This window comes from Anser anser, assembly GCF_964211835.1.
Source record: "Anser anser genome assembly, chromosome: 30".
Taxonomy (NCBI): domain Eukaryota; kingdom Metazoa; phylum Chordata; class Aves; order Anseriformes; family Anatidae; genus Anser; species Anser anser.
Genome location: NC_139751.1, coordinates 2,831,450 through 2,855,101, shown reverse-complemented (window position 1 = coordinate 2,855,101; position 23,652 = coordinate 2,831,450). Strand labels below are relative to the sequence as shown.

Sequence of the window (23,652 nt, the reverse complement as noted above, 5' to 3'; positions counted from 1 at the left end):
AACCCCTCCTACCCCCCCAAACACCCGCGGTCCCCCCGCTGCACCCCTCGCCCTATGGAGCCCCCACGACCCTCCCCTTGCCCCCTACCCCCCCAACCCCCCCCCCACCTTCCCCATTGCCCCCCAGAACCCCTCCACAGCCCCCCCGCGGCCTCCTGTGCCCCACACGCGGCCCTCAGGGCCCTCTCAGGGCCCTCTCAGGGCCCTCTCAGGGCCCCCCCCGGCTCCCCCCGGCTCCCCCCGGCTCCTGGCCGCCCCCTGGCCCCCTCCCGGTGCCCCCTGAGCTCCCCCCGGCACCCCCCGGCCGCGCCGCCCTCACCATCTCGCTGCCGGGGCGGCGAAAGAGGGCCCAGTCTCCCCGCCGCCGCCCTTATATAGGGATCCCTCCGCCCGGAAGCGGCCCCGCCGCGGCCCCGCGCCCGCCCCGGCCCCGCCGAGCCCCTCTCGACCCCTCGGCTCGGCCTCTGCGGCGGGGTCGGGGGGGTCCCGGGGGGCGTCGCAGCTCCGGTGCGGCGGGGGGGCGGGGGAGGGGCCGGGACTACTTTTTGTTCTCGGCGCGGCGGAAGGATTCGCGCGATGCGTGGGGTGTGAGGGAGCCCCGCGCGCGCCGCGTGGTGAGAGCGCGGCGGCGCCTCGGGGCATGCTGGGAAATGTAGTCCTGGGGCTGCGCAAGGCGGGGGGGGAGGTTCCGGGGGAGGGGGTCACGTGCCCTGCCCCTACCCCAGCTTCCGGGAGGGCCCCAGGCGCCCCCGCCCCCCCCGCGGTGGGCAGGAGGAGCCCCAAGCCCCCCCCCCCCCCCCCCCAAACCTGGGGGTCCCCCGTGTCCCCGAGCCCCCACCCCAGGGGGGAGCCCACCCCAGGGGGGAGCCCACCCCCAGAGCCCCTATTCGGGGGGGGGGGGAGCCCTCAGCATCCTGCGCCCCCCCTCCACAGGGACCCCTCAGTCCTGCGCCCCCCAGCCCCCTGCACTGAGGTCCCCAAACCCCACCCCAGGGGGTCCCCCATCCCCTGAGCCCCCATTCCTGGTGGAGGGGGGGGCGCGCGATCCTTGAGGCCCCCCCCCCAAGCACGGAGCCCTGCGCCCCCCACAGACCCCTGCACTGAGCCCAACAGCCCGAGCCCCCCGACCCCCAAACCTGGGGGTCCCCCAAACCTGGGGGTCCCCTGACCCCCTAAGCTCCCACCCTAGGGGGAGCCGACCCCCCCTAAGCCCCCCTTTGTGGGGGGGAAGCCCCAAGGGCCCCTGCACCCCCCCCATACCCCAGAGGGATCCCAGAGGGACCCCTTGGCCCTGCCCCCCAGCCCCAGCAGCCCCCCAGCCCCAGCCCGAGCCCCCCAGGAGCGACGCGGCCGGGGGGGGGGGCGTTAAATTACTCCGGTTTATTTATAACAGACCTTCAGCCAGTACAGTACAAAACTTACAGTAGTAGATCTCCATTACACAAATAGGTACTTACAATATCTTACAGATACAAAAAGCTGCTGCGGTAAGAGCTCGGGGGGGGGGGGGGGGCGGGGGGGGGGGGTTATTTTGTCCAAAAGCGAGTCTAACCTCACAAAAAAGGGGAAAACCAAGACGACAGCAAATCCATGAACGCTCTACAACTGAAAACTCGTCGGGAAGGAAGGAGCGGCCGTAGCCGGGAGGGGCGGGGTATTGCACATCATCGTTTTGTTCTTCATACATCTGATTAAAAAATATAGATATTTACACAAGTAAAGCGACCTGGAGTTTTACAAAATTCCTACATTTGTCTTAGACTCTCTTACAGGTAAAAGAAAAAGAGACGGAAAGAAAAGGCCGAGCTTGGGGGCAGCCGAGCTCCCGGGTCTGCTTTTGAAGCCCCTTCTGGGGGCGGGGGGGGCACGGCGGGGAGGGGGCAGGCAGCACCGAGCGGCCCCCCCTACCCGAGACCCCCGAAGCCCCCCAAAGGCGGCTGCCCACCGAAGGCCTGAAGCTGGGGAAGCTTCGTCCCGGGGGGGCTCGGCGGAGCGGGGCTGGGGGAGGCGCCCCCCCCCCCGCCAGCACCGACGGGCCCCGAGCCGTCCCCGTGGTGCCGCCGTCCCGGACACGAACACCGCCGACGGAAAAGCAAGAAAGGAGAAGGGAAAAAAAAAAATTAAGAAAAAAAAACCAAAAACGAGCGAAAAAAGAACAGATCGGGGCAACAGGCGTTGCCGACTCGTGAGGTGGTTTTGTTTGTTTTCGTAGAAAAAAGAACAGCCTTTGGTTTCGACCTCAGGAGAGCAGTCCGGCGAGCTGCTGCTGAGCGACCTCGGTGCCCGGGGGGGCCTCGGTGCCCCCGCTCGCCGTTTTTGGTTATCGCCCCCAAAAACGCAGCTCCCTCCCCCCCCAGGGCCCCTCGAGCTGGGACGCCGGGGCGGCGAGGAAGAGGAGGGAACCGCAGGGAGAGCGGAGCCTTCGCCCCGGCCCCACCGGGCTCTGGTTTTCCTTCATTTCTCGGAGCGACCCCGAGCCCCCCCGGGACGGGGCCGGGCTCGGGGCTGGGGGGGAAGCCCCCGCCGGGAGGAGGGGGTCCTGACTTTGCCCCCCCCCCCCCCCCCCCGGTGTAAACCCATGATGAGCCCCCCCGGCACCCACGGGGGAGGAGCGGCCGGAGCGGGGCAGCCCGGGGGGGTTTTAGCACCTAATGTGAGGTTGGGTCCGGCCGCGGGGCCGGCACGGGATGCTGGGGGGGGACACCAGTCTCAGAAATTCAAGCGAGACTTTGGGGGTGGAAAAAGTTATAAAAAGAGAAACTAAGCAGCTCAATAAATAACAGAGGGAGGTGGAGGGAGAGGAAAGCACAAAAAAGTCCGTTAATATTTAAATAACTCCATTTATAAAAAGGCAAATTGTTAAGAGCTCCCCCTCTCCGGGGTGGTTGTTGTTTTTTTTTTTTTTTCAGTTATCGATTATTTTTTTTTTTTAAATATTTTTGTAGCCAAAAGTCAGTGCAAAGGAGTATAAAAGAAAAACCAACAGTTCCATGCCCTAAGGGTGGAGGGGCTGAGCTAGAGACAGAGGAGGAGTGGGGTCAGGCCTGGGGGGCTCGGGGGGTGTGTGTGTCGGGGGGGGGGTTTAGCCGACTTTATGCTCGCCCCGCACTATGTGGGAGGAGAACTCGTACCGGTCCTGGCTGTGGTAGCCACAGATGTTGCATTCGAAAGGGTCTCTGAAGCCGTGGCAGCCCATGTGGATGGTGAACATGACGTGGTCGAGGAAGAGGATGCGGCAGTGCTCGCACTTGAAGGCCCTGATCTGCTCCCCGTCCTCGTTGACCACGCGCAGGGCGTCTTTGGCTGAGCTGGGCGTGGAGCGGGCGGCCGGGGGCCCCTCCGGCACCTTGGGGTCCTCTTTGGCGTAGGCTGGGCTCTGGCGGCTGCTGGCGCAGTTCCCCGCCGCCAGCTGCGACGTCCGCTCCTCGTGGTTGCTCTCCGTGTCCGTGGAGTCCTGGCAGCCGTTGCTGGGCGAAACGCCCGGCTCCCGGCCCCGGTACACCACCTGCACCCCGTCCGCCACGTCCTCGTGCCCCTCGGCGGCTTCCCGGCTCCCCGGCATCTCCAGGCGGCCCGGCAGGGGCTGGACCTGGGTGTAGACGGAGCTGATGACGGGGGTGACCTCCGAGATGCAGTTTGTGGGGGGCAGCCGGAGCGGGCGCAGGTGCTCGCCTCCCATCAGGGACAGGGAGCTGCCGTAGGAGGGGTCCAGGGGGTGGTGGGCCGAGACCATCTCCACGTCCTTCTCGAAGCCGGTGTTCACGTCAAAGGGGAGGTCGGAGAGGGCGAATCGCATCTGCTTCTCCCCTGCGGGAAGGAGACGGTGTCAGAGCGGGTGGGCCGGCCCCAGGGACCCCATCCCGTCCCGGTCCCGTCCCATCCCTCCCCGGCCCCGCGGGGATGAAAGGCGCTATGCGAGCGGCAGCGGTGTGCCCAAGTGCAGAGTCTGAGCCCGTGGGGGCCCCGGCAGCCGGGGGCTGCTCCTCGCCCTCCTCTCCTGTCTGCCCAGGAAGCAAGGGGGCAGCCCCTTACCCACGAATTTCTGAGGTGTCGATCGTTTCCGTTTGGTGAGGCTGTTCGCCAGCCGGTCAATAAACGTCGGCCGATCGGACGAGGGGTGAAGCAGGGAGTCCGGCACTATCTCCAGGTCTCGCATCTCGTCACCTGGCAAGACAAGGGGAACCCGGTCAGCCAGCAAGCGGGGACGGGGCGAGCGGGATGGGCATCCTGCGGCCCCGGCCGGAGGCTCGAGGCTGCGCCGGGGCGAGAGGAGCCGGCTTCAGGGGGTTGAAGCTCCCTCGCCTCTACTGCTGCCTCTCGAAGCCGTCCCGGAGGGACCGGCCCCACTTCACCGCTGGCGAAGGCGGCTTTTCCCTTCCCGTGCCGTCAGTTACAGCTCATCTGGTTAGCGCCTCTGCGCGGCCTTACCCGACACACCTCGCCCCAGTCCCGGCGGCTCCGGCGGGATCGGGTCTGGCTCCAGCAGGGCGAGGAGCCAGAAATGCGCCAGGTTTGGTTCTGCGCCAGCGCAGCACGCGCAGGGAGCCATCTCCGGGCTCCGTGGAGGAGCAAGAACGCGTTTCCAAGCCACGCGGAGCCCGCCCGCCAGGGTGAATTCCCTGCATCACGGCGGTGTAACTGTGTTTTGTTATTTATGGAAAACATTTGGGGAGTCCTCGCACTCGGACAGGAGCGTGTCCGCTCAGGGGGTTTGCCCTGCCTGGCTGCCGGCACGGGGACGGAGAAGCGAGGCGACTCTTTGCACTTGTGCCAGCCCGCGGCACGAACCAACGCACGCATAGCGCCTTTCATCCCACGACCGCGGCGGCACAGGACGGCCCCGGGGCTCTGGGCTCTCCGCCTCCCCCTTTTCTGCTGGGAAGGATGAGCCCGAAGCAAAGCTCCGTCAGGCAGACACAGCGCTGGGGGCGAGCCCACCCCGTGGTCTCCCACCCCCGGTGCCCGCCCGGGGCTGCCAGACGCCGCGGTACCGACCTTGCTGGCTGGCCAGCGACTGCGGTTCAGTGTTGAGACTCTGCAGGTAGTTGTGGCACCGCTCCTTGTGCTCCTCCAGCGTGCTCTGCTGCTTGTAGCTGCGGCCGCAGTAGTTGCACTTGTAGGGCTTGCCGACGGTGGGGGAGGAGACTGCAAAACATGACAGCAAGAGCCTGGCCATGAGAACAGATAAATCGCCGCTGAGCCGCCACAGCCACCTCGCCCCAGAGCCCGGGAAGGGCTGGAAGCGAGTCCGGAGGCGAGGGAAGCAGCGGGCTGCCTGCATGTAAGGCAGCCACCGGCGCAGCGCCCCATCTAGCTGCGCCGTGCAGAAAGGCACCAGCACCAAACCCGCCCTGCTCTGGCACCTCAAGCGCGAGCGTTTTTCGTCGATGCCGCCTGCAGAGCGCGGGCCCGGGCACCGCTGGCTCTCTGGTGCGCTCAAAACCATTTCCAGAGCCGGGAAGGAGACCCGTACCTCCCGGCGCCGAGCCCAGCTTTCCTCCCGGTCACCCCGAAACAGAGGGGGCCGAGCCAGGCAGACGAGCTGCCTCCTCCAACGCTCCCTGCCAGAGAGCAGGGGAACGCGCCTGGATCCTGACGGACGGAGGCTGTGACAATAAATCAGAACGGCGCCGCTCGGCTGCGACAAACCACCTCTGACCTGCCTTTTATCTGCGCTCTGCGCCCGCAGACCTCGGGGCCGCGGGTTTCTGGCAGCCGCCTGTCCTCGTTACGCACCGCCAGGTAAAACCCCGACGGCAAAGGCGGCGTTTCGGGAGGGCAGCTGGAAACCCCCCCCCGGCCTCCTGACCGCCATCGAGCATTTCTTCACCCTCCGTCCGCCGCGGAGCACTCAGCGGCTCGGCCAGCGCCTGGCTGCTGTGCAGAGCGCGCGGACGCGCGCCGCGACTCGTGGCAAGACGCTTGTCAGGCGCATTTTCACTCTCGTCTCTCCCAATTTTCCCACTTCTGACTGCAAATCGCCGCGGCCGCCCAAGGTCGGCGGGCAGCCCCACTGCCTGGCGGCTGCCAGACAAAGGAGAGCAGCCGCGACGCGCCGAGGGCCCGGCGCTGGGCTGCGCACGCGGCGTCATTACCGGCGCGTCTTCAGCAGCGGGCCACTCACGGCGACAAACGCCGGCACCTCCCGAGGGGGGGGACGGCAGCTCTGGGAGCCACCCGCGTTCCCACCGCGACTCGTGGGTCACCGTCTGCGCGGGGGACGGGGAAACGCAGGCGCTGACACCGGGGTTTTGTGCCGCTCACCGGGCGATTTGCGAATCGAGCGCGTTAGGGCAGCGCCTAGGCGGAGAGGGGGCGACATCCCGGAGCGCGTGCCCGGGGGGAAGGGGCGAGGACGAGCCCCCCTGCGGTGCCGGGAGCGACGCTGCGCTCTTCCTCCCCGCCGCGGGACGGGAGCCGCTGCCGGGGGTGAGCAGCGGCGCGGTTACGGCCACCTCGGAGCCCTCCAACCCCCGCGCCCCGGCCGTGCTGCCCGCGCAGACCGGGCTCTTTCTGTTCCCGTCAGCATTAAGGGTTGTTTTCACCATTTTTGCAGCTTGCGGTTTAACCTTTAAAAGGTGCCTCTGAAAAGCACCTGCTGGGGCCGCTGCTGAACGCTCGTTTGCCCCAGCCCCAGGATTTGCAGAGGGAGCTGTGGTGCCGCCGGCCCGGCCGAGCCGCAGCAGATCCTGGAGCCTCCCCTGGAGTTTCCCCACGGAGTATCCAGGTTGGAAATGGGCCCAGAGGAACCGATGACAAGCGCAAACCTCCCCTGCTGGCCCCCCCCATGCGGCAGCACCGTCACTGAGCGGCCGAGCTTTGCTTTACCCCAGCCCCAAGGGAGGCGAGGACGCCGCTGGGCTCCAAGCAGGAACACACGAACGTGCGCTGGGAATTTATTCCTCAAACCCCGCGACCCGGACGCTGGAGCCTCGGCTCCAAATTCCGTTCTCTCTCACTAACCCCCATCGCTCGCTCAGCTTTTACCCGTCAGGGTTCAATAAACGGCTCGGTCCCGTCGCTCCCCGACAAAACCACCCGACCCCGTGCCCACAAAGCCCTCCCGGGAGCCCCACGGGGGTCGGGGCTGTCCATCCGCGCTGGAGCCATCGCCCCACGCCGGCAGCAGGCTCGCGGCCAGCTCCGGGCTGACCGCAGCACGCGGCGAGCCCCAGGATCGCTCGCTCTGGGGCTGCAGAAAGGGCTGAGAGGCAGAGGGGTCCCCGGGGACCGGCGGCTCGGCTCAGCCATCCCGGGGCGGGGGGGGGGCTCAGCCTCTGATCTATTTCGGAGCCACGCGGCGCGTTTGATCTGGATTTTAATACCTCACTTTTTTGGACGGCACGTCTTCCGAGATGAAAGCCGCCGCGTCCCCCGTGGGGACGGCAGGAGACGCGCACGCCTCAGTGAGGGGAGAGGGAGGGAAGAGCCGGCCCCGCCGCCTTCCACCCGGGCAGGGGAGCCGCTCGGCTTCTGCCTGTGAAATCCACATTAAGCGAAGCTTTTCTCGGTAATTAGCTCCCGCAAAGACTAATTGCTGTTTGATATGTTGCGAGGGCTTGTCCCATTTCTGTCTCTCCTGGCTCGAGGACTCGCAGGCACCCTTGCCGTGCCCGGCAGCGGGGAGAGGCTGGCGCAGCCCCGAGTCTGCACCAGGGGCGCTGAGCACCCAGCTCCGGGCACCCTGCGAGGCCACAGGCGGGGGGCAGGCACAGCCTGGGGGGGGGATTTCATCCCACGGGAGGAGACGTGGCCACAGGGCCCAGGAACGGCCTCGGATCTTGGTGCCAGGCCAGGTTCAGGGTCCCTGGAGGCACGTCAGTTAGCTGGCAGAAAGCCCCAGGAGCTCGTGGCAGGGCTCCGAGCGCGGTCTCGCCGGCCCCGCGTGTCCTCCCCAAGAGACCTCAGCCCCGCAGAGCCCTGAGAACCCACAGCCCGCACTCGCTGCCCTTGGATGGGGAGGGTTTAAAAACACCAAAAAAAACACCCCCTTCCTAGCGGGACCCCTGCAGAGCCCGTCGGGCCGATGCCCAAAGCCCCGGCAGCTCCTCCCGGGAGCACGCGGCGCTGCCCGAGGAGGAGGAGGAGGAGGAGGGATGGAGCCGACCGCCCCGGGCTCTTCCCGTGCGCGGCGGGGAGCCACGCTGTCACCGGGGTCTGGCTTTCCTCAGCCTCCGAGCACGGCAGGAGGAGATGCAGGCGCTCTTTGCTCTCTGGAGTCGATGACAGGAGGGTTTTTGCCTCCAGCAACGAGCTCCTTTCTTTTTTTTTTTTTCTTTTTCTTCCCCCCCACCCCACCTCTTAAAGATAAGGAAGGATTCCAGGGAAAGGATTTCCCTGCCTTTTTGTCCCCGTAAACTGGCAAAGCCCCAGGCCGTTAACCTCACCCCTTCCCCGGGGAGGAACGGACTCTTCCGATCACCTTGGTATCGAAACGCCACCTGCGTTCCGCACGGGCTGCGGGACTGGGCACGGGACCAAAAGGGCTCTGCACCGAGCAGCAGATTTTCCCCTTTGCGGAGGGGATGCCCAGAGACGACGCAGAGCGGGCGGAAAGCTCCCGCAAAAGCCCCGAGCCTCCTCCCACGCAGGCGCCAGGTGAGAGCAAACAGCCCCAGCCCCGCGCCCCGGGGACCAAACTGCTCCAACTCCCCTCCCGCACCTCCAGGAGGGTCCCGGGTGCGTAGGGGAGGGGAAATAAATCCCCAGAGAAAGGGTGAAGTGGGGAGATTCAGACGGGAGCTAAAACCCGCAGCATCGCACCCTGCGGCGGGAAGGGGCGAGGGGCAAAACCCTAAGGAAAATGGGGGCCGCGAGGGGGGGAGCAGGCTGCTGGGCTCCGAGCAAGCCTGCGATGAGCACGGGCTCCTCGGAGGAGCCGGTTTTCCCTTAAAGGAAGCACGCAAGACACTCGTTTCCATGCGGGGCGCTCGAAAGGTTAGAGAGGGGGGAGCCGCAGGTGTTCAAAGCCACCGGCGCCACCTCGAAAAGCCCCGGCAGCACCGCGGAAGCGCGCGGGTGCGCAAATCAAGGGCGAGCGAACGGCGAGGCAGGGGGGGCCGCTGGTGCGCCTCACTCCCACCCGTGGCCCCAGCCAGCCGTTACATCACGGAACCGGAGGGTGAAAACCACATCTCAAATGTCACATTTCTAAAGGACAATGTCAAAACAGCACAAACAAAACCCCTCGGTGCTCGTTTTTCGCTGGGGCAGGGCACACCCAAGGGTGGGACCTATCTCGACTCAATAAAATCTATTAAACATTTATCTTTACAAGAAAGAGATGCAATAATCCCCCGGGAACTACTGGCAGGCAGCAGCACGAAGCCTCCCAGGCGCCCCCGCAGCCGCCGCGGCCCCCGGCCGCCGCCACCTCCCCAGGCCCGGGCACTGCCCTCGGCCGCGCCACGGGTCCGGGAACCCGCATGCTGTCGAGAGCTGGGCTCAGCCCCCCCGGCTTTGCTCCCTCTCCGCGTGTTCCTCCCCTGCCTCCTCCTCCTCCTCCTCCCCGGCCACGGCCACCCACCGGAGTGCGTCCGCAGGTGGCCGGTGAGCGCGTCGCGCCGGCGGCAGGCGTAGTTGCAGAAGGGACATTTGAAGGGCTTCTCGCCGGAGTGCAGCTTGATGTGGCGCAGGAGGTTTCCCTTCTGAGTGAAGGAGGCTCCGCACTGGTTGCAGTGGAACGGCCGTTCTCCTGCGGGACGAAAAACCCTGCCTGAAACCCTGCTCCGAAGCGTTTGCCGCGGCCCCAACGGAGCACGCAGCCCACAGGCGCTCGCCGCCGGGCCTCAAGGAGCCCGCAGCCCCCCCGAGCCCATCCTGCCCTGCTCAGGCAGCCTCGGGGCCACCGCTCACCGGTGTGGCTGCGCTTGTGCACCATCAGCACGTTGGGGCCGATGCACACCATGCCGCAGATGTCGCACTTCAGCTTGCCGTTGGGCAGCCGGATGCCGCCAGGCGAGTGCGGCTCCTGGCCCGTCCCGTCGCAGTAGCCCAGGGGCTCCGAGAGCGAGTCCTCCACGATGACGCTGTCCTCCTTCTCCAGCATCCGCTCGTCCTGCGACAGCAGCCGGCTGGCTTCCTCATCGCTGTACATCTCCACCTTGATCGAGTTCGCTGCAGGCAGGCAGAAAAGGACAAAACGCGGTCAGGGCAGGGGAGAAAACCGGAGTTAAAGAGGCTCGGAGCACGGTTTAGGCAAGGCTCACTCCTAAAATAAATACTGCCGATGCGCTAAGTGAATTGTTTGTGGCAAACGCGCATCTTCTTGTCCTGTTGACTACTTAAGAACAGACATCGAGCACAGATCACGAGAGGTTATGGGCCGGACAACTTGTTTGCACACCCCGAGGACTGCTGCTTTGCATCCTGCCCCGTGAGGCGACCAACCGAAGGGCAAAAAAACACGTTTTGTTCCCTGTATTCAAAGACAGAGGGTGAAAGAAAAAGCACTTGTGCTGTTAGAGTACTTCAGAGGAAGCAGAAGACACCGGATTTTGACACTGAATCAGTAAAGGCTGAACATTTACTGGCAGACAGCGCCCAGCACGAGCCTCTCAGAGCCGGTAAATCCCCTCTCGCTAGAGAAATCCTCCAGTTCCGAGATCCCACCTCTGCCTAAAGACCTGGGATCCGCCAGGGATTTAAACGGAGCACGCAGACACCAACAGGACGGCGGGAGGCGAGCGCGCAGCCACCCGCAGAGCCTTCGGGCACCGTGAGCCCCCGCGCACTCGGGTGACGAAGCAGAGAACTGGGTGGGGGCGATGCCGGCCCCCGGGGACAGGTCCCACGGCCATGGGCTGGAGGTGGCCCCGTGCAGCCGCCCCGCGGCGCTTCGGACCCCACGGCAGCAGCGAGGCCGGGGAGGGGGGAATGGTGCTGGGGGAGGCGCAGAAGAACCACGTCCAGCGCCTGCTTGCTGCGGGCCGGAGCCAGAGGAGCGCGCGAGGAGGGCGCCGCGGCGCAGCAGGGCCCCTCCTGCCGCTACCTTTCCTTCCTCCCGCGGCACCAGGAGCGGGGCGGCTGCGCCAGCCGTGACCTACATTCCCGGCCGCTCCGATGCGCGGTGGAATGCCGCGAATCAAACCGGCCCCGAGAGGACGGCCGCTGGACGGCGACGGCTCCTCCGCGCAGGCAGGGAGGGGAAGACAGCTCCTCTCCTCCGTCCCGACGCCGCGTTTCAGCCTCCGTGCCCTCGGCGAGGAGCCGCCTGCTCGGGGAGCGAGCCCTTAACTGATCGGGGCGGGAAGTTTCCTGCCACCCCGAGCGCGGGAGGGAATCCCCCCGGGGAGGCTCCGGGCGCTCTCCAGCCGGGGACGGCCGCTACCTGCTCCCCTCGCGCTGGTCCCGTCAGGCCGGAGGCTGGCGGCGGTGCGGGAGAGAAACCAAATCCAGGTCACCCACATGGCAATGCACTGAGCCCGCAGGCTTAAACAAAATATTTACAGAATCCCTTGAAATATCAGATTCTTATTTCTTCCATTTAAAGCAGGAGGCTCTTCCCAATCCCTTAAGAGGAGAACTGTGGGGGCTGGAGGAAGCTGAACTTTATATACACAAAGGAGACTTCTGCTGCCTGGAGGGAAGGAGATTACGGCGTCCAAGCTGCCTGGTGGAGACAGGCGTGAGAACCAAGCAGCCTGAGCACAACCGTGCAGAAATCCCAGAAGCTTCCAGATCCGATGCCGATGCGACCCCTGGGGCTCGTTCGGCTCCTCGTGGGAGGCGGAGGGCTCTCACCCGCGGGCCGGGGCACACAGGAGGTTCGCTCCACGCTGCAGACCGAAGCGAGCCCCGCGGGGGGGTTCACGAAACCCCTCGGTAAGATCCCAGCCGCCCAACGGGCCGCGGGATTTGACCTTTAAAACCGGAGGGGGCCCTGAACCAACTCCAGCACCGGCTGAGGCGGGGACGATCCTTCCCGGCGGGCGAGCAGGAAGGCTCGGCGTTGCTTACCGGGAGGCCGCGTGATCACCGGCGTGCCAGCACCGTCACTGTTGCTGCCTCTGTCTCGGGGAGACCTCCTGCACCCCCAGGGGGGCAGCCGGGGGCCCGCTGGGCGAGGGGAAGGCCCCTTTCGTGCCGCCCCCGGCACGGCGCGGCCCCGGCTCTTCCTCGGAGCTAGGTACGGCTTCGCGAGTGGGGATTAGCGAGGAGCAGCAGCAGCATGGAAGTGATTCATCCGAGACCGCGGGGAGTTTATTGCAGGGTGAGGAGCCCAGGAATTCTGGCGCGCGCTGCCCTCCTTCCCCTGCTGCCCGCAGACAATGCTGCCTTCCCGGAGAGGCTCTCAGCAACGGCAGCTATGCGGACACCCCGCTTTGGCAACCAGAGGCGCTCGCAGGCCGTCTGCCGAGCCACTGGCCAAAGCCACCGCTGGCTGCAGCCCCGGGAGGAGGCTCCGCAGCTGAAGCATTCCTGGGGGAAGCACAACTTTTTCTTTTCCTTCTTTCGTTGTTGGACGGTGCCACCACGCTCCGCTGGGAGCATCCAGGAGCCCCAGCGCGAACGGACGCCTCCGTGCACAAACACGAAGTGAAAAGCTCCTCTCTCGGTGGCAGGAGCTGCCTGGATGAGTTGACGTTTGCTGCACTTTGATTTTCATTTTTTTTTTTTCCCGTTCCCCCGGGGACTTATTTTTTTTTCCTGGGCAAAGAAGGGAGGCCAACTATTGTTCTGTAATTCTCCTTTCAGAACCAATGCAGAGTCCGGTCTCGCTGGAGAGAAGTCTCTGCTGGCAGAACAGGTTATATAATATTCTTGCTCCTCTGGGGCACGATGCTTGCTGGATGAACCAGCTGTGAAGTCAAGTCAGATCAGAGGCAATACCATCACCGGCATCCTGCTGTTAAAGGGGAAGGGTTCGTTATTGTCCCTTCAGCCAGTCCACGTGCTCAATTCCTTTTGCTTCTGATGGAGCGAAAAGGCTGCCTCGTCTCTCTGAACGGTTCTCTGCGGAAAATCTGAGATTTAATTTCTTCGCAGGGCTTCTAAGCACTTTTATAGGGCAAATGCAAAATAAATAGTAAGCAATAAAAGGGGAAAAAAAATGGGAACAGAGGTAGTTCGCATTACCCCTCCTGAAAACTTTTTTTATTTTAAATCTTGGTTCAGAACGAGCCACCCTGTAACGCCAGGACCAAACCAAGACGTCCCAGCCACCAAGCGCTGGGAGCGCACGTGGATAAATCCCGGGGGAGTCCCTCTGCTACGGAAAAGCAAGGCGCAATTATCTGCTAGGAGCTGGGAGGGAGGGGAGATCAAAGCAGGGGCAGTCTCCAGGCATCAGCGAGTCAACGGGTAGAGACGCCCGACCCTCGCTCCTGAGCACAGAGCACGATTCAAAGCGGGACTTGCCAACTTATCTCGTCTCAGCGCTCCTTCTCCTCTTGCGTCAACGCTACTTAGCAGCACGTACGGCCCGTGGAAACTTGACTGGTGCCCTGAGAAGGCTGCGATGTAAATAGCCTCTCTCCAGGCTCGGGCTCCGTCAGCCCTGCTGGACTCACCCAGAGAAACATCCCATTTCCCACCAGTGTGCCAGGAACAACGAGGGACAGACCGGGACAGCTCGGCAGTCAGACCTATTTTACGGCGGGAGGCTCTTAAATATAATCTAAAAACCAGTTTCATTCACTTTAAAAAAAAAAAAAAAAAGAGAGAGAATTCAGTCAGCAGAGATGGGGAAGGAGAAGAAACCCGTCCCAGCGGGAAGCCAGAATTATGTCAGGCCTGGGGACACCACGGCCGCTCGCCGCGGGGCCGGCGTACTCACCACTGAGTGAGCGGCTCGGGGAGGAGTGCTGGCTGTTGGGCGTGCTCACCGCGGGTCCCACGATGGCCGAGCTGAACTCCTTCTCCAGAGAGGAATCCCCGCTGCCTTTGGGAACAGGGAGGAGGGAGAGAGACGTGAGCGAGGCCCGAGGCTGCCCTTGCCTAGCCCAGCCGATCCCCCGGCCCCCTTCCCACAGGGGCCGCGGGCGGACGGGACCCTTTGGGACCCCTCGGCCGCGCACGCCGGCGCGTGCCTGGAGCCAGGCCCCTGCCCGTTCAGGCTGGAAACGCGGCAGCGATGCTGCCCGCGAGGAGCCGCCAGCCCTTCCCGTGGCCCCGGCCGCGCCGCGCGAACGGGGAGGGCGAAGCGCTCCGTGATGAAAAGTGCAGAAGCTCCGCGGTCTCCGTCGGCACAGCTGGGAATGTTATTTCTAAAGGCTCGCGTCTGGAGGCAGCTCTCCTCTCGGCGCGCTCTGAGCCCAGCTCGTCCCATCGTCTGGCGACCGCGGGGCCGCGGAGCTCGCCAGCCCCGCCGGGCGCGGGGAGCAGCGGGGGGCAAACGCCCGCGGTCAGGCGGCGCGCGCTGAGCCGCCGCTCGGCTGGGACCGGCCGGCAGCACCCGCGACCCTTCGCAGGCCCCCCTTCGGGGACGTTTTCCCCTCCTCCCGGGGTCGCAGCGGCTTCGAGCGGGGCTGGCAAGCTGCTGCCGGCCAGTCCGAGCCACGAGCACCCCTAAGGGAGGCGAGACGAGGTTAGGAGACCGCCGAACGGGGAGCCCCGCTGAGAACGGCCCCGCGGCGGTCGCAGAGGGACGGGGGCACATCCTGCAGCCCCGTCCCCCGGCAGCCGCTTCAGGTGGGGCCCGAGCCTCTCGGAGGGGCTTCGGTGCCGCACGTCGGGAGCTGCGCCCCAAGCACACCTCACCGGATGCCGCCACGAGGGCTCGGGCGCTCCCCTTCCCTCTCTCCCTGCCCGCGCAAGAGACTCGAGACCCCCACGGGCGCCGCGTGCCCACCTCCGCGCCGCTTCTCCCCCTCCACGAACGCACCGAGGGCGAGCGGAAACAGCGCCGGGTTGTCGGGATCCTTCCCCCCCCCCCGGCTCCCGTTCCGCCCGCGTTATTTAACCTTGCCGGAGAGCCCCCGAGCGTTACCACAGCCAACTCCTTGGAAACAGCCGGCCGCGCGTGCATGTCGGTGCCTCCCTGGCAGGGCGGCCGCGGCCGCTCACCTTCCAGGAAGAGCCGATTCCTGGAAGCGAGGGACGCGGCCGTCGCTTTACCGGCAGGCGGCACGGCGAGCGGGGAGCCGGGCTGCGCCGCTCTCCTTGGAACGGGAGGCGCGGCGGGGGCTCGGCAGCCGGGCGCGGGACCCCAAACGGCACCCAGAGGGGCCCCGATGCCCACAGGACAGCGCCGCCCCCAGCACCGGCCTCCTGTCACCGGGGCTCCGACCCCCCTGCCTTGGCGGGGGGCACGGAGGTGGGGTCCCCAGCCCCAGAAATGGGGCGCCGATTTCCCCCCGAGCCTCGCGGGAGGCGCAGCTCCCCGCTCAGACCTCGGCTCTCACCCAGCTCCCTCCTCCGGATCCCGAAGCGGCTCCTGAACGGCAGCACCGCGGCACAACCGAGCCGATTGCGGCGCTCAGCCCTCCCCGAGCCCACCGGGACGCCCCTCGCCCTGCCGACAGCCTCCCCCCCCGGTGCCGAAGCCGCACCGTGGGGCCGGGAACCTCCTCGCCCCGTGGCAGAAAACCGTCCGCGTCCTGCCCCGCGTGCGGCACTAAAAACCGCAGGCTTCGGGGGCGCCGACCCCGCAGCAGGGGACGGGGCTCTCCCGGGGTTTGGCACCGGGACCCCCGATCACGGGGAGGCTCCCTGGGGGGGAGGCGTGACCGCGGTGCCTGCGTTCGGCAGCGATCCCCCTCTCCGACGACTCGTCAGGCCCCAGAAACGCGGGGCCGCGTCCCCTTTGCTCCAAGAACAAGGGGAAGCCTGCACGTGGTGCGTGAGACGGCCCCGCTGCCCCCCTACGCCCGCCCGCGGCCCGGTTCTCCGAGGAGCTTCGAGCGCTCGGCCCCGTTCTCAGGTGCCGGGGACGTGCGGCGGTGCCGGGAGGGTGAGCGGCACCGGCACACGGGGGGGGCTCTCGCCCACCTCTGCCCTGCTCCTGCCCCTCCGCGTAACGCCTCTGCCTCCACCGGAGCCATCTCACAACGGGCTTATTTTCTGTGAAGGATTCAAAGGAGGAGAAAAAAAAAACCCGATTTCACCTTCTTTAAGAATTTCCGGGCTTTCGGTTACCTCGCTATTTGACAAATGTCAACTTTTATTTTTTATTTTATTATTTTTTTTTTTAAGAGAGCTCGTTTAATTCAACATATTTCGCAGAAACAAGTTTCGAGAGCTCTGCTGTTCATTTCCTCCAGTCGTTTCAACCCCCCAGCAGCTCGGCGACCGAAAAAACAGCTAATTAGCAGGCCCCGACCCCGGCCTTAACGAGCAGCTGATCGTCACCAGGCCCACCCCAGCCCCATGTGGCTGAGCCCGGGGGGTTCTCTGCTTTTGGGCCAGGTGAACGAGGGCTGTTCGGGGGAAACAAAGCGCTGACCCCGGTGGGGATGGCCCACGGGGCTCTCTTCTCCCCACCTTTCACCCGTCCTCCAACCGCCCCCATCCCCTCCAAGCCCCATGAGCTGCCCAGAACTCGAACCCCAGCACTTCCAGCCCCGGGGAGGGACGGAGGTTGTGCCCAGAAAGGTTTTTCCTGCTGCCTCCTTCCTGGGCTGCCAGGAGCGCAGGGAAGGGGGCAGCTCGCCCACGACGCTCCCGAGGGAAAAGCAAAGCCGGAGCTTCGCCAGCGGCACGGCACCGAGCTCACCCGCGCGCAGCCGAGCCCCGCGCGAGGACGGCGGCAAGCGGCGGGGGGACGCGGCTCTGCTCAGTGGAGAACGGAGCCAAGCGAGCCAGGCAGCCCCCGGCACGGCGGGGGAAGCGTTTCGTTACTTAACGGAGGCATCCCGCAGGCCAAACCCCGGCGAACAGCAGCAGGAGCAGCTCCGAGGAGAGCCGAGCGCCAAACCCGAGCGCGGATCCTCCGGGGACCGGGGGAAGTCTCCAGAGAAAGGCGGCGCGCGCGATGAATGCGAGGGCGAGCTTTGTCGGACGGGCAGGACCCGACGTGATTTATGCAGCCGGGCGCTGCGCAAGGTCCCCCGCGCAGCTCTGTCAAGGCACCGAGGCCCAGCCGCCGCGGATCTCCCTCCCTTTTAATGCTGCTCAGCTCCTGAGCTCCATCCCCGCGCCCCGGCTCCTCCAGCGGCCTCCTGCCTCTCGGGGACCCGCGGGCTGCTGCCGGCTGCGCGACTTCTGCACCCACATCGGGCCGTACCCTAACCCCACACGTCCCAGCACAGCCCAGCACGCCGAGGGGATGGCACATCGCAAGCAGCGGTCCTCCTGGGGCGCCGAGCCCCCAAAAGCCGCGCCGAGCCCCAAAAAGCCGCGCCGAGCCCTTCCAAAGCAGCTTTCGCTTTCCTTGGCACGGCACGGCTGAGACCACCTGTGACACTCAAGGCCCCCCCCGTGCTCCTGAGCCATGAGCTGGGCGCAGCGCGACCGTACAGGAGTGGGGGCAAAGCCCCCGGATGCCCCGGCCCCAGGACTGCGCCCTCGGCCCTGGAAATTTCCTTCCAGCCGGGCTCGGATCTCGCCCCCGGGCCGCGTGCTGGCACAGCGGCAGTGCCCCAGTAGCAGACACGCAGACGGGCACACGAAGTTCAGCGCACGCTTCCAAGGGCTGGCGAGCCACGACTCTGTAGCCGGCTGTTCGCTACGCCACGGGCACGCGGCACATCCCGGACACTTAACGGCACGCGCCGGACACGGCTCTTCAGCGCCGCCGCACAGACTGGGGCGAAGCGAGCGGGACAGCTTACAGCCGGAGGGCAAAACCGAGCGCCTTGAAACATGAGCAACCCCAAATAAGCGGCAAATACCACGATCAGACGTACCAGATATGTAGGATCGGCCATTACAGTCTTCTATATCCATCCTTAAGGTACTTTGCTGAAAGAGAAAGCAGAGCTGAGTCAGGGCTTGCCTCCGGAGGCGCCTCGGGTGCTCTTCCTCCCGCCGAGCGGCCTCTCGCAGCAGCCCCCTCGCTCTCCCCGAGCTCCTCCGGAACGGCTTCGCCGCCGCGGCGTCACCGCCATCCCCTCCGGCCTCGCGCCAGCCCCGCCGGGGCTCGCTCCAAGCCCAACCGGCGTGACACGTGCCCGGCCAGGCGGACGAACAGCCACGGGACGGCTCGCACGGGCAACTCGCTTCCCCCTTGCCCGTGGGGAGCAGCTGCTGGGTGCCCAGGTGCCCATGGCAGGGAGGCAAAGCCTTGGGTACGGGGAGCGCCGAGCTGCGGCGTTCGGCTCCGTTTTGTCCCCGAGAGCAGCGAGGCTGGGGGCAGCGAGACCGCCGCTCCGAAGACCACGCTAAAATAAAAGGGAAATCTGCCTTGTATTTTGTTGCTCGGCACCCCACGGAGATAACGAAGGTTTTATACGTTCAGACGGCTTTTATTCGTCAATTACGTCTGCTGTTGAAACAACAAAATGAGCTCAGTTTTAAAAACACGAGCCTCGCCGGTTAGCATGTGCTGTAATTGGCAGCTGACACGTCCCCGAAGCGGAGCGTTCGCTGCCGAGAACAATTAAAAAATGCGATAATTTGCGGAGATGAATCGTCCCCCAAAAAGGGGAATAAGGGCGACTCACTCACACAGGGAGAGGAGCGCCACGAGCTCCTCGAGGCCCCGCAGAGGGCCGGTAAGGGCGCGGAGCCTTTCCCGGGGAGCTCGGTGCCTCCTCCGAGCGGGAGAGAATCGCTCGCCCCTCTCGGACCGAGCCCCTTACAAGATGAATTTGAACCACGACTGCTTCTCGCACCAGCCTGGGCTAATTAACCCCCGGGCCTGGCCGCTGGCTCTGCGTTAATTAGGAATAAAAGGCTCTTGCCGTGCTGCCCCGCGCCCGGCCCAGCGGCACCCAGCGCGGCAGCTCCATGGCACCGGTCCTGCCTGCGCCACACCACATCGCGCCGGCCCTCGTCGCGCCGTTTGGCACCGCAGAGCCGTGCCCGGGGGCTTCTGCCCACCCCTGACCCAGTTCTGGGGGCTGCGGGGGGTGACGAAGCTGCCGACCCCGTAATTCTGCTCCTCCGCGCTAGGCACACGCTCAGAGACCCGTCTGCTTTGCGCAAAGGGCAGGCAACGTAATAACAAAAAATCGATTTGATTTACAAAGCCCTTTCTCTCTCCTATTCCGCAGCCAGGAAGCACTAAATTAAAAAGCGAGACCCGGTGCCCAGCGACCACCCTGAGGATGAGCCTCGACGGCGGTTTGCAGTACGCGGGGGGACCGCGCCGCATCGCCCCTAAGCCCCCTCTTCCCGCCAGCGGGCGGCCCTGGGGACCTGGGCAGCGAGGAGCTGGGCTGAGAAATTAATTTCCCTCCGAGTAATCAGCTGATAATCAGCCAAACGCAACCGAGTTAAGGAGCGAGTTCTGCAACTCCTGCTCCCTACCCACACGAGCCGTCCCATTAAGGTTACGGCCAGCAAACGGCCCCGTGCCCGTTGCTCCGGGCGCCTTCCCCCTTGGAAAAGCACCCCAAGAGGGCTGGGAAGCCACGGGGGGGGACCCCAAACTCCTCCCGGGTGGAAAGCCGGTGACGAAGCCGTGCTGCCCGCGGACTTCTCCAGGAACTGGAGCAGCTCAGTGCCCTCCTCCGTGCCGAAACAGGAACTTTTCCCCATGTGGCCGCGCTCAAGGGAAAAAAAAAACATAAAATCCTCAGAACTAGCCCAGTTTAAAATAAAACCACCCTCGGTCTCCGCACGAAGCGATTTGCGGACGCCCTTTGTGCTAGCAGAGAGGGAAGACGCCGACGGCAGTGGAGGCACCGGGTCTCTGCTCACCGCACCAGCGCCCGGCGCTGCGGGAGACCCTCGGAGCCCCCCAAAGGAGCCAGGCAGAGCCCGCTGCCACCCTTCAAGTCCTCCCTCTCCAGCTCGAGCCGCCTCCGAACACCCAGGACAAGCCCCGAGCAGCGGGGCCAACACAAACCCTGCCCGGAGCCGCGCTGAAGGGCTCAGGGCTCGGCCCCGGTAATGTCCCAGCACCTGCGGCGAGGAGGAGGAGGAGGAGGAAGGTGCAGGGGGAGCACCTCAAAGCCTTCCCTCAGCGTCAGGATGAGTAAGCGCTGTAAAGGTCCCCGCCGCTTCTTCTCCCAAAGCCTTGTTTCCACCAGCGGCGGCTGATTTTCCGACATGAGGGCTTTTTTTCCGCCTTCGCTGCAAGCAGAAGCGCGCCGAGCGACCCGGCCGCTCAAAAAAAAAATTAAAAAAATTAAAAAAAAAGAGAGAAAAGTTGGTGTCGTCGGAGAGGCTTCAAAGCCCAGCGGCCGGGCGGTGGCAGAGCCCCGGCGGCAGCGGCGGCCCCGCGCTCGGAGCGGCTCGGCAGCCGGCAGCAAAGCGGCCGGGCCGCGGGGCTCTGCGGCGTGTTTTATCCATTAGAAAATAGCTCCCATTGTTTCCGTGTTTTGAAATATATCGTTAAGGAAGACGAAGTGTCATTGCTAAAAAAAAAAAAAAAGAAAACCACGTACGGAGTTAAGGCAGTCCTCCGCCTGGAAAGGGCGGCCGCCGGCAGCCTCCCGAGGCTGGCTTGGGGTGAGACCCCGAGTCCCCTCGGGCGTTTGCACCGGCGCGAAGCAACGCCGCCCGGCACCGGCAGCTTCTGGGTGTTGCTTTAGGGACGGGAGGGAAAACTTCGCGGACCCCACAACCGAACCGCTCGCACCGCTCTGCCCCCCCGGGCACCCCGATGGCGAGATCAGCGCGGGAGCCGAGCAGCGCGGCCGCGATTCCTGCCCTACGTGAGACCAGCGCCCGAGAGAACAGGAGGAGGGAGAGGGAAAACCCCTTTGAGGATCCAGAGCCAAACCTCAGCTCCATGATCAAAACGAAGGCCAGCAGCCCGCACCAGGCGCATCTCCGCTCAAAGATGCTCTTTTTTTATTTACGTTTTTTTTTTTTGTTAATTTTCACTGCACGGGAGAAGTTCCTCCCGCGCTGGAAGCGCTCCGGAAGCCAAGGCGACGGGACGCGCAGCGTGCCCAGCCACCGACACGGCTTGGTTTGACGGGAAAAGCACCGCGACGTGAAATCGCTCCTCTTAAACGCATTCCCGGTGCCCAGCGACTCCTACGAAGTTTGAATTCGGAGCCAACCCAGGGCCAGCTTTTACCACGTCTTTGTTCAGCATCTAAATCCGTGTCGTGCCCTGCAGGCACCACCGCAACGCGAATAAATAACCGCCACAAACAGCCGAGCTGAGCCTGCGAGAGATGAAAGGACGAGCCGCGTCTCCTCAGACTCCCCTGGCAGCAAGAGGGGGAGAAAGAAGTCCCTTCTTCAGCATCCGCTCCGGCCGACGGGCAGAAACCTTCCTGCGGACCCCGGGAGGGAGGCACCGACCTCCGCAAACGGGAGCCGCGCGCCTGAGCGCCGCTGTTCTGCGACCCGACGGGCGCTCGCCCACGGTTACAACGGCACCAAACCACCCGGGGCGGGAGGGGAGGCGTCCTCCGAGCGCTGTGCCCCGTGCCCCATCTCCTCCCGACGCCTTGGCGGGGTCTCCGGGGTTTTGTGCTTCAACACCCGGAGCACCGGCACGGCACCGGCGGCACCGGCATGGCACCGGCACGGCACCGGCCCGAAGTGCTTTCCAGACCTCACGGTCGAAGCCTCGCTCCCATTTCGGGCACCCTTCGGCTCTTGGAAGCCCGGTGCCGGCCCCGTCCCGCGGCCGGGGGGAGCTGAGGCACCCGTGGAGCCCCCCGTAGGGCCCCGCGGGACACGGGAGCACATCACCGCCCCGGGAGTTGATCCTGCAGCTGCGAGCGGGGACCAAGCGCCAGGTCCGGGGTCTCCATGAGCCCACGCTGCCCAACCAAGGTGGTCAAAACCCGGGCGGCACCAGCAGGGCGACGGACGCGGCAGAAGGGACGCGTCCTCGCTCCCTACAAGCGGCGCGAGCCGGGAATTCGCGCTGCAGGAGGCGTCGAGCCACGGAACGGAGTCGGGGAGCGCCCCGGGGGGAGCACCCCAGGGCTCGGGGGAGCTGCACGGGAGGGGCAAGGGCGCTGCGACCCCAGGGGGGGCGCGTTCGGGGAGAAGCGGCAGCAGGGGACAGGGCGACGGGGAAACAAACCGAGGAGGGACCCCCCCCCCGGCACAGCCACCCAAAGGGACCGGGAAGGGTCCTCAGGGCAGCTGGGGGGGGCTCTGCCCGGCACCGACCTCGACCTAACGGGGTCGGCTACAAAACCCCTCTGCCACAAGCCCCCCGCTGCAGAAACCCGCTGCGAGGCCGGGGAAGCAGCGGGGAACAGCTGCGGAAGGCGGGCAGCTGCACGGGGACGGGCAGGGCACGGAAAAGGGGGAAAGGAACCGGGGGGGGGGGGGGGGGTGGAAATCCCGATGGCAGCCCCAACCCCAAAGCGCCCCGACCCCAACCAGCCCCAGCCAACTTCGGCGACGTTCCCCGGGGCCCCCACCCTGGGCCGGGGGGCTGCCCGCCGTTCGCAGGTGGCGGCACCGGCGACCCCCCCCCCGGGCCGGGACTGGGACGAGGATGAAGATGATGAAGATGAGGAGGAGGAAGAGGAGGAGGAGGAGGAGGAGGGGGGGGCAGCCCCGGGCTCGCAGCCCTCCCCTCCCCCCGAGCCCCGGTGCCTGAGGCTGTGCCCCCGGGGTGCCCCCCCCGGCCCCATCCCGGGGAAGCGGCGCTGTAGGGCCGAAGGGGGGGGGGCGACGACCCCTCCCCCAAAATCCCCCCCCCAACCCTGAGCACCCGCGACCTATGGGGGGACCGGGACCGGGACCGGGACCCTCCCCCCGCCCCGAGCTCCCCCCCCGGTGCCAGCCCCCCCCTCCCCGAAGCCCCCCTCCCCAGACACCCCCCCCTCCCCGGTACCCCCCCCGCCCTCCCCAGACACCCCCCCCTCCCCGGTACCCCCCCCCGCCCTCCCCGTTCCCTCCCATCCCCCCCACGTCCCCCCCCCCCCGGTTCCCCCCCGGTCCCCCCCCGGTTCCCCCCATCCCCCCCCGTACCCCCCCGTACCCCCCCCCCCTTCTCACCGGCAGGACACGGAGCGGCCCCCCCCGGCCCGGGCGTTGAGGGGGGGGAGGGGAGCACCGGCGGGGGGGGGCTCAGCGGCCCGGCGGCGGCGGCGGCTCCATCGGCGGCGGCTTCACCTGAGGAGGGCCCGGGCCCCCCCGCCGGCCCCGAGCCACTTCCGGCCCCCGCGCGCAGCCAGGCCGCGCAGCCGAGCGCCGAGCCGCCGGGGGGGGGGCGGCAGCCGGGGGGGGGGGGGGGGGGGGCGGCCAGCGCGGGCCGGCACCGGGGGGGCTCAGCCGAGCGCCGAGCGCGTCGAGGGCGGGCCCCGGAGGGAGGGGGGGAGGCAGGCGGGAGCAATCGATCGCCGATCGCCACCGGTCATCGATCGCCACCGATCGCCGATACCGTCATCGATCGCCGGTCGCCGGTGAGGCTCGCGGAGCGGGAGCAGCGACGCCACGAGAGGTGCCGGGGGTGGGACCGGGACGTACCGGGACCCCCCCCCCCCCCCGAGGTGGGCACGCCGTGGGAACCCCGGAGAGCCGCGGGGGGGGGGGGGGACGGATCGGGGGTTCCGCGGGGACCGGGGGGGGGTCTACGGGGACCGGGGGGGCTCCGCAGGGACTGGGGAGGGCGGTGCACGGGGACCGGGAGGGAGCCCCCGAGACCGGAGAGGGGGGGTCCACGGGGACTGGGGGGGTCCA

General features: G+C 66.2%; 1 protein-coding gene across 7 annotated transcripts; it reads right to left on the bottom strand.

Annotated features, from left to right (window-relative positions):
* Positions 1-2,802: 2,802 nt before the first annotated feature.
* IKZF4 (IKAROS family zinc finger 4) lies at positions 2,803-23,158 on the bottom strand. Of its 7 annotated transcripts, XM_083814472.1 has the most exons (9): positions 22,969-23,100; positions 19,948-21,848; positions 17,787-17,841; positions 13,778-13,882; positions 9,856-10,116; positions 9,527-9,694; positions 4,996-5,145; positions 4,033-4,164; positions 2,803-3,807 (listed from the first exon to the last, which is right to left on the bottom strand). In XM_083814472.1, the coding sequence occupies exons 3-9, from the start codon at positions 17,824-17,826 to the stop codon at positions 3,083-3,085; spliced, it is 1,581 nt and encodes a 526-aa protein (XP_083670598.1). In that variant the 5' UTR covers positions 17,827-17,841; positions 19,948-21,848; positions 22,969-23,100; the 3' UTR covers positions 2,803-3,082. The 7 variants fall into 7 exon arrangements, with proteins under 7 accessions (XP_083670598.1, XP_083670597.1, XP_083670599.1 ...); XM_083814471.1 differs by lacking the exon at positions 19,948-21,848 and having other exon boundaries at positions 22,969-23,108; XM_083814473.1 differs by lacking the exons at positions 19,948-21,848; positions 22,969-23,100 and adding an exon at positions 13,512-13,638 and having other exon boundaries at positions 17,787-17,814.
* Positions 23,159-23,652: the final 494 nt, after the last annotated feature.

Coding starts and splice junctions, on each gene's coding strand:
- IKZF4 (XM_083814471.1), bottom strand. CDS start 17,826: ATGGATATAGAAGACTGTAATGGCCGATCCTACATATCTG. Junction 10,117..13,777: donor CCCGAGCCGCTCACTCAGTG/GTGAGTACGCCG, acceptor GCCTGCCTGCAG/CGAACTCGATCAAGGTGGAG. Junction 3,808..4,032: donor GACACCTCAGAAATTCGTGG/GTAAGGGGCTGC, acceptor TCCTTCCCGCAG/GGGAGAAGCAGATGCGATTC.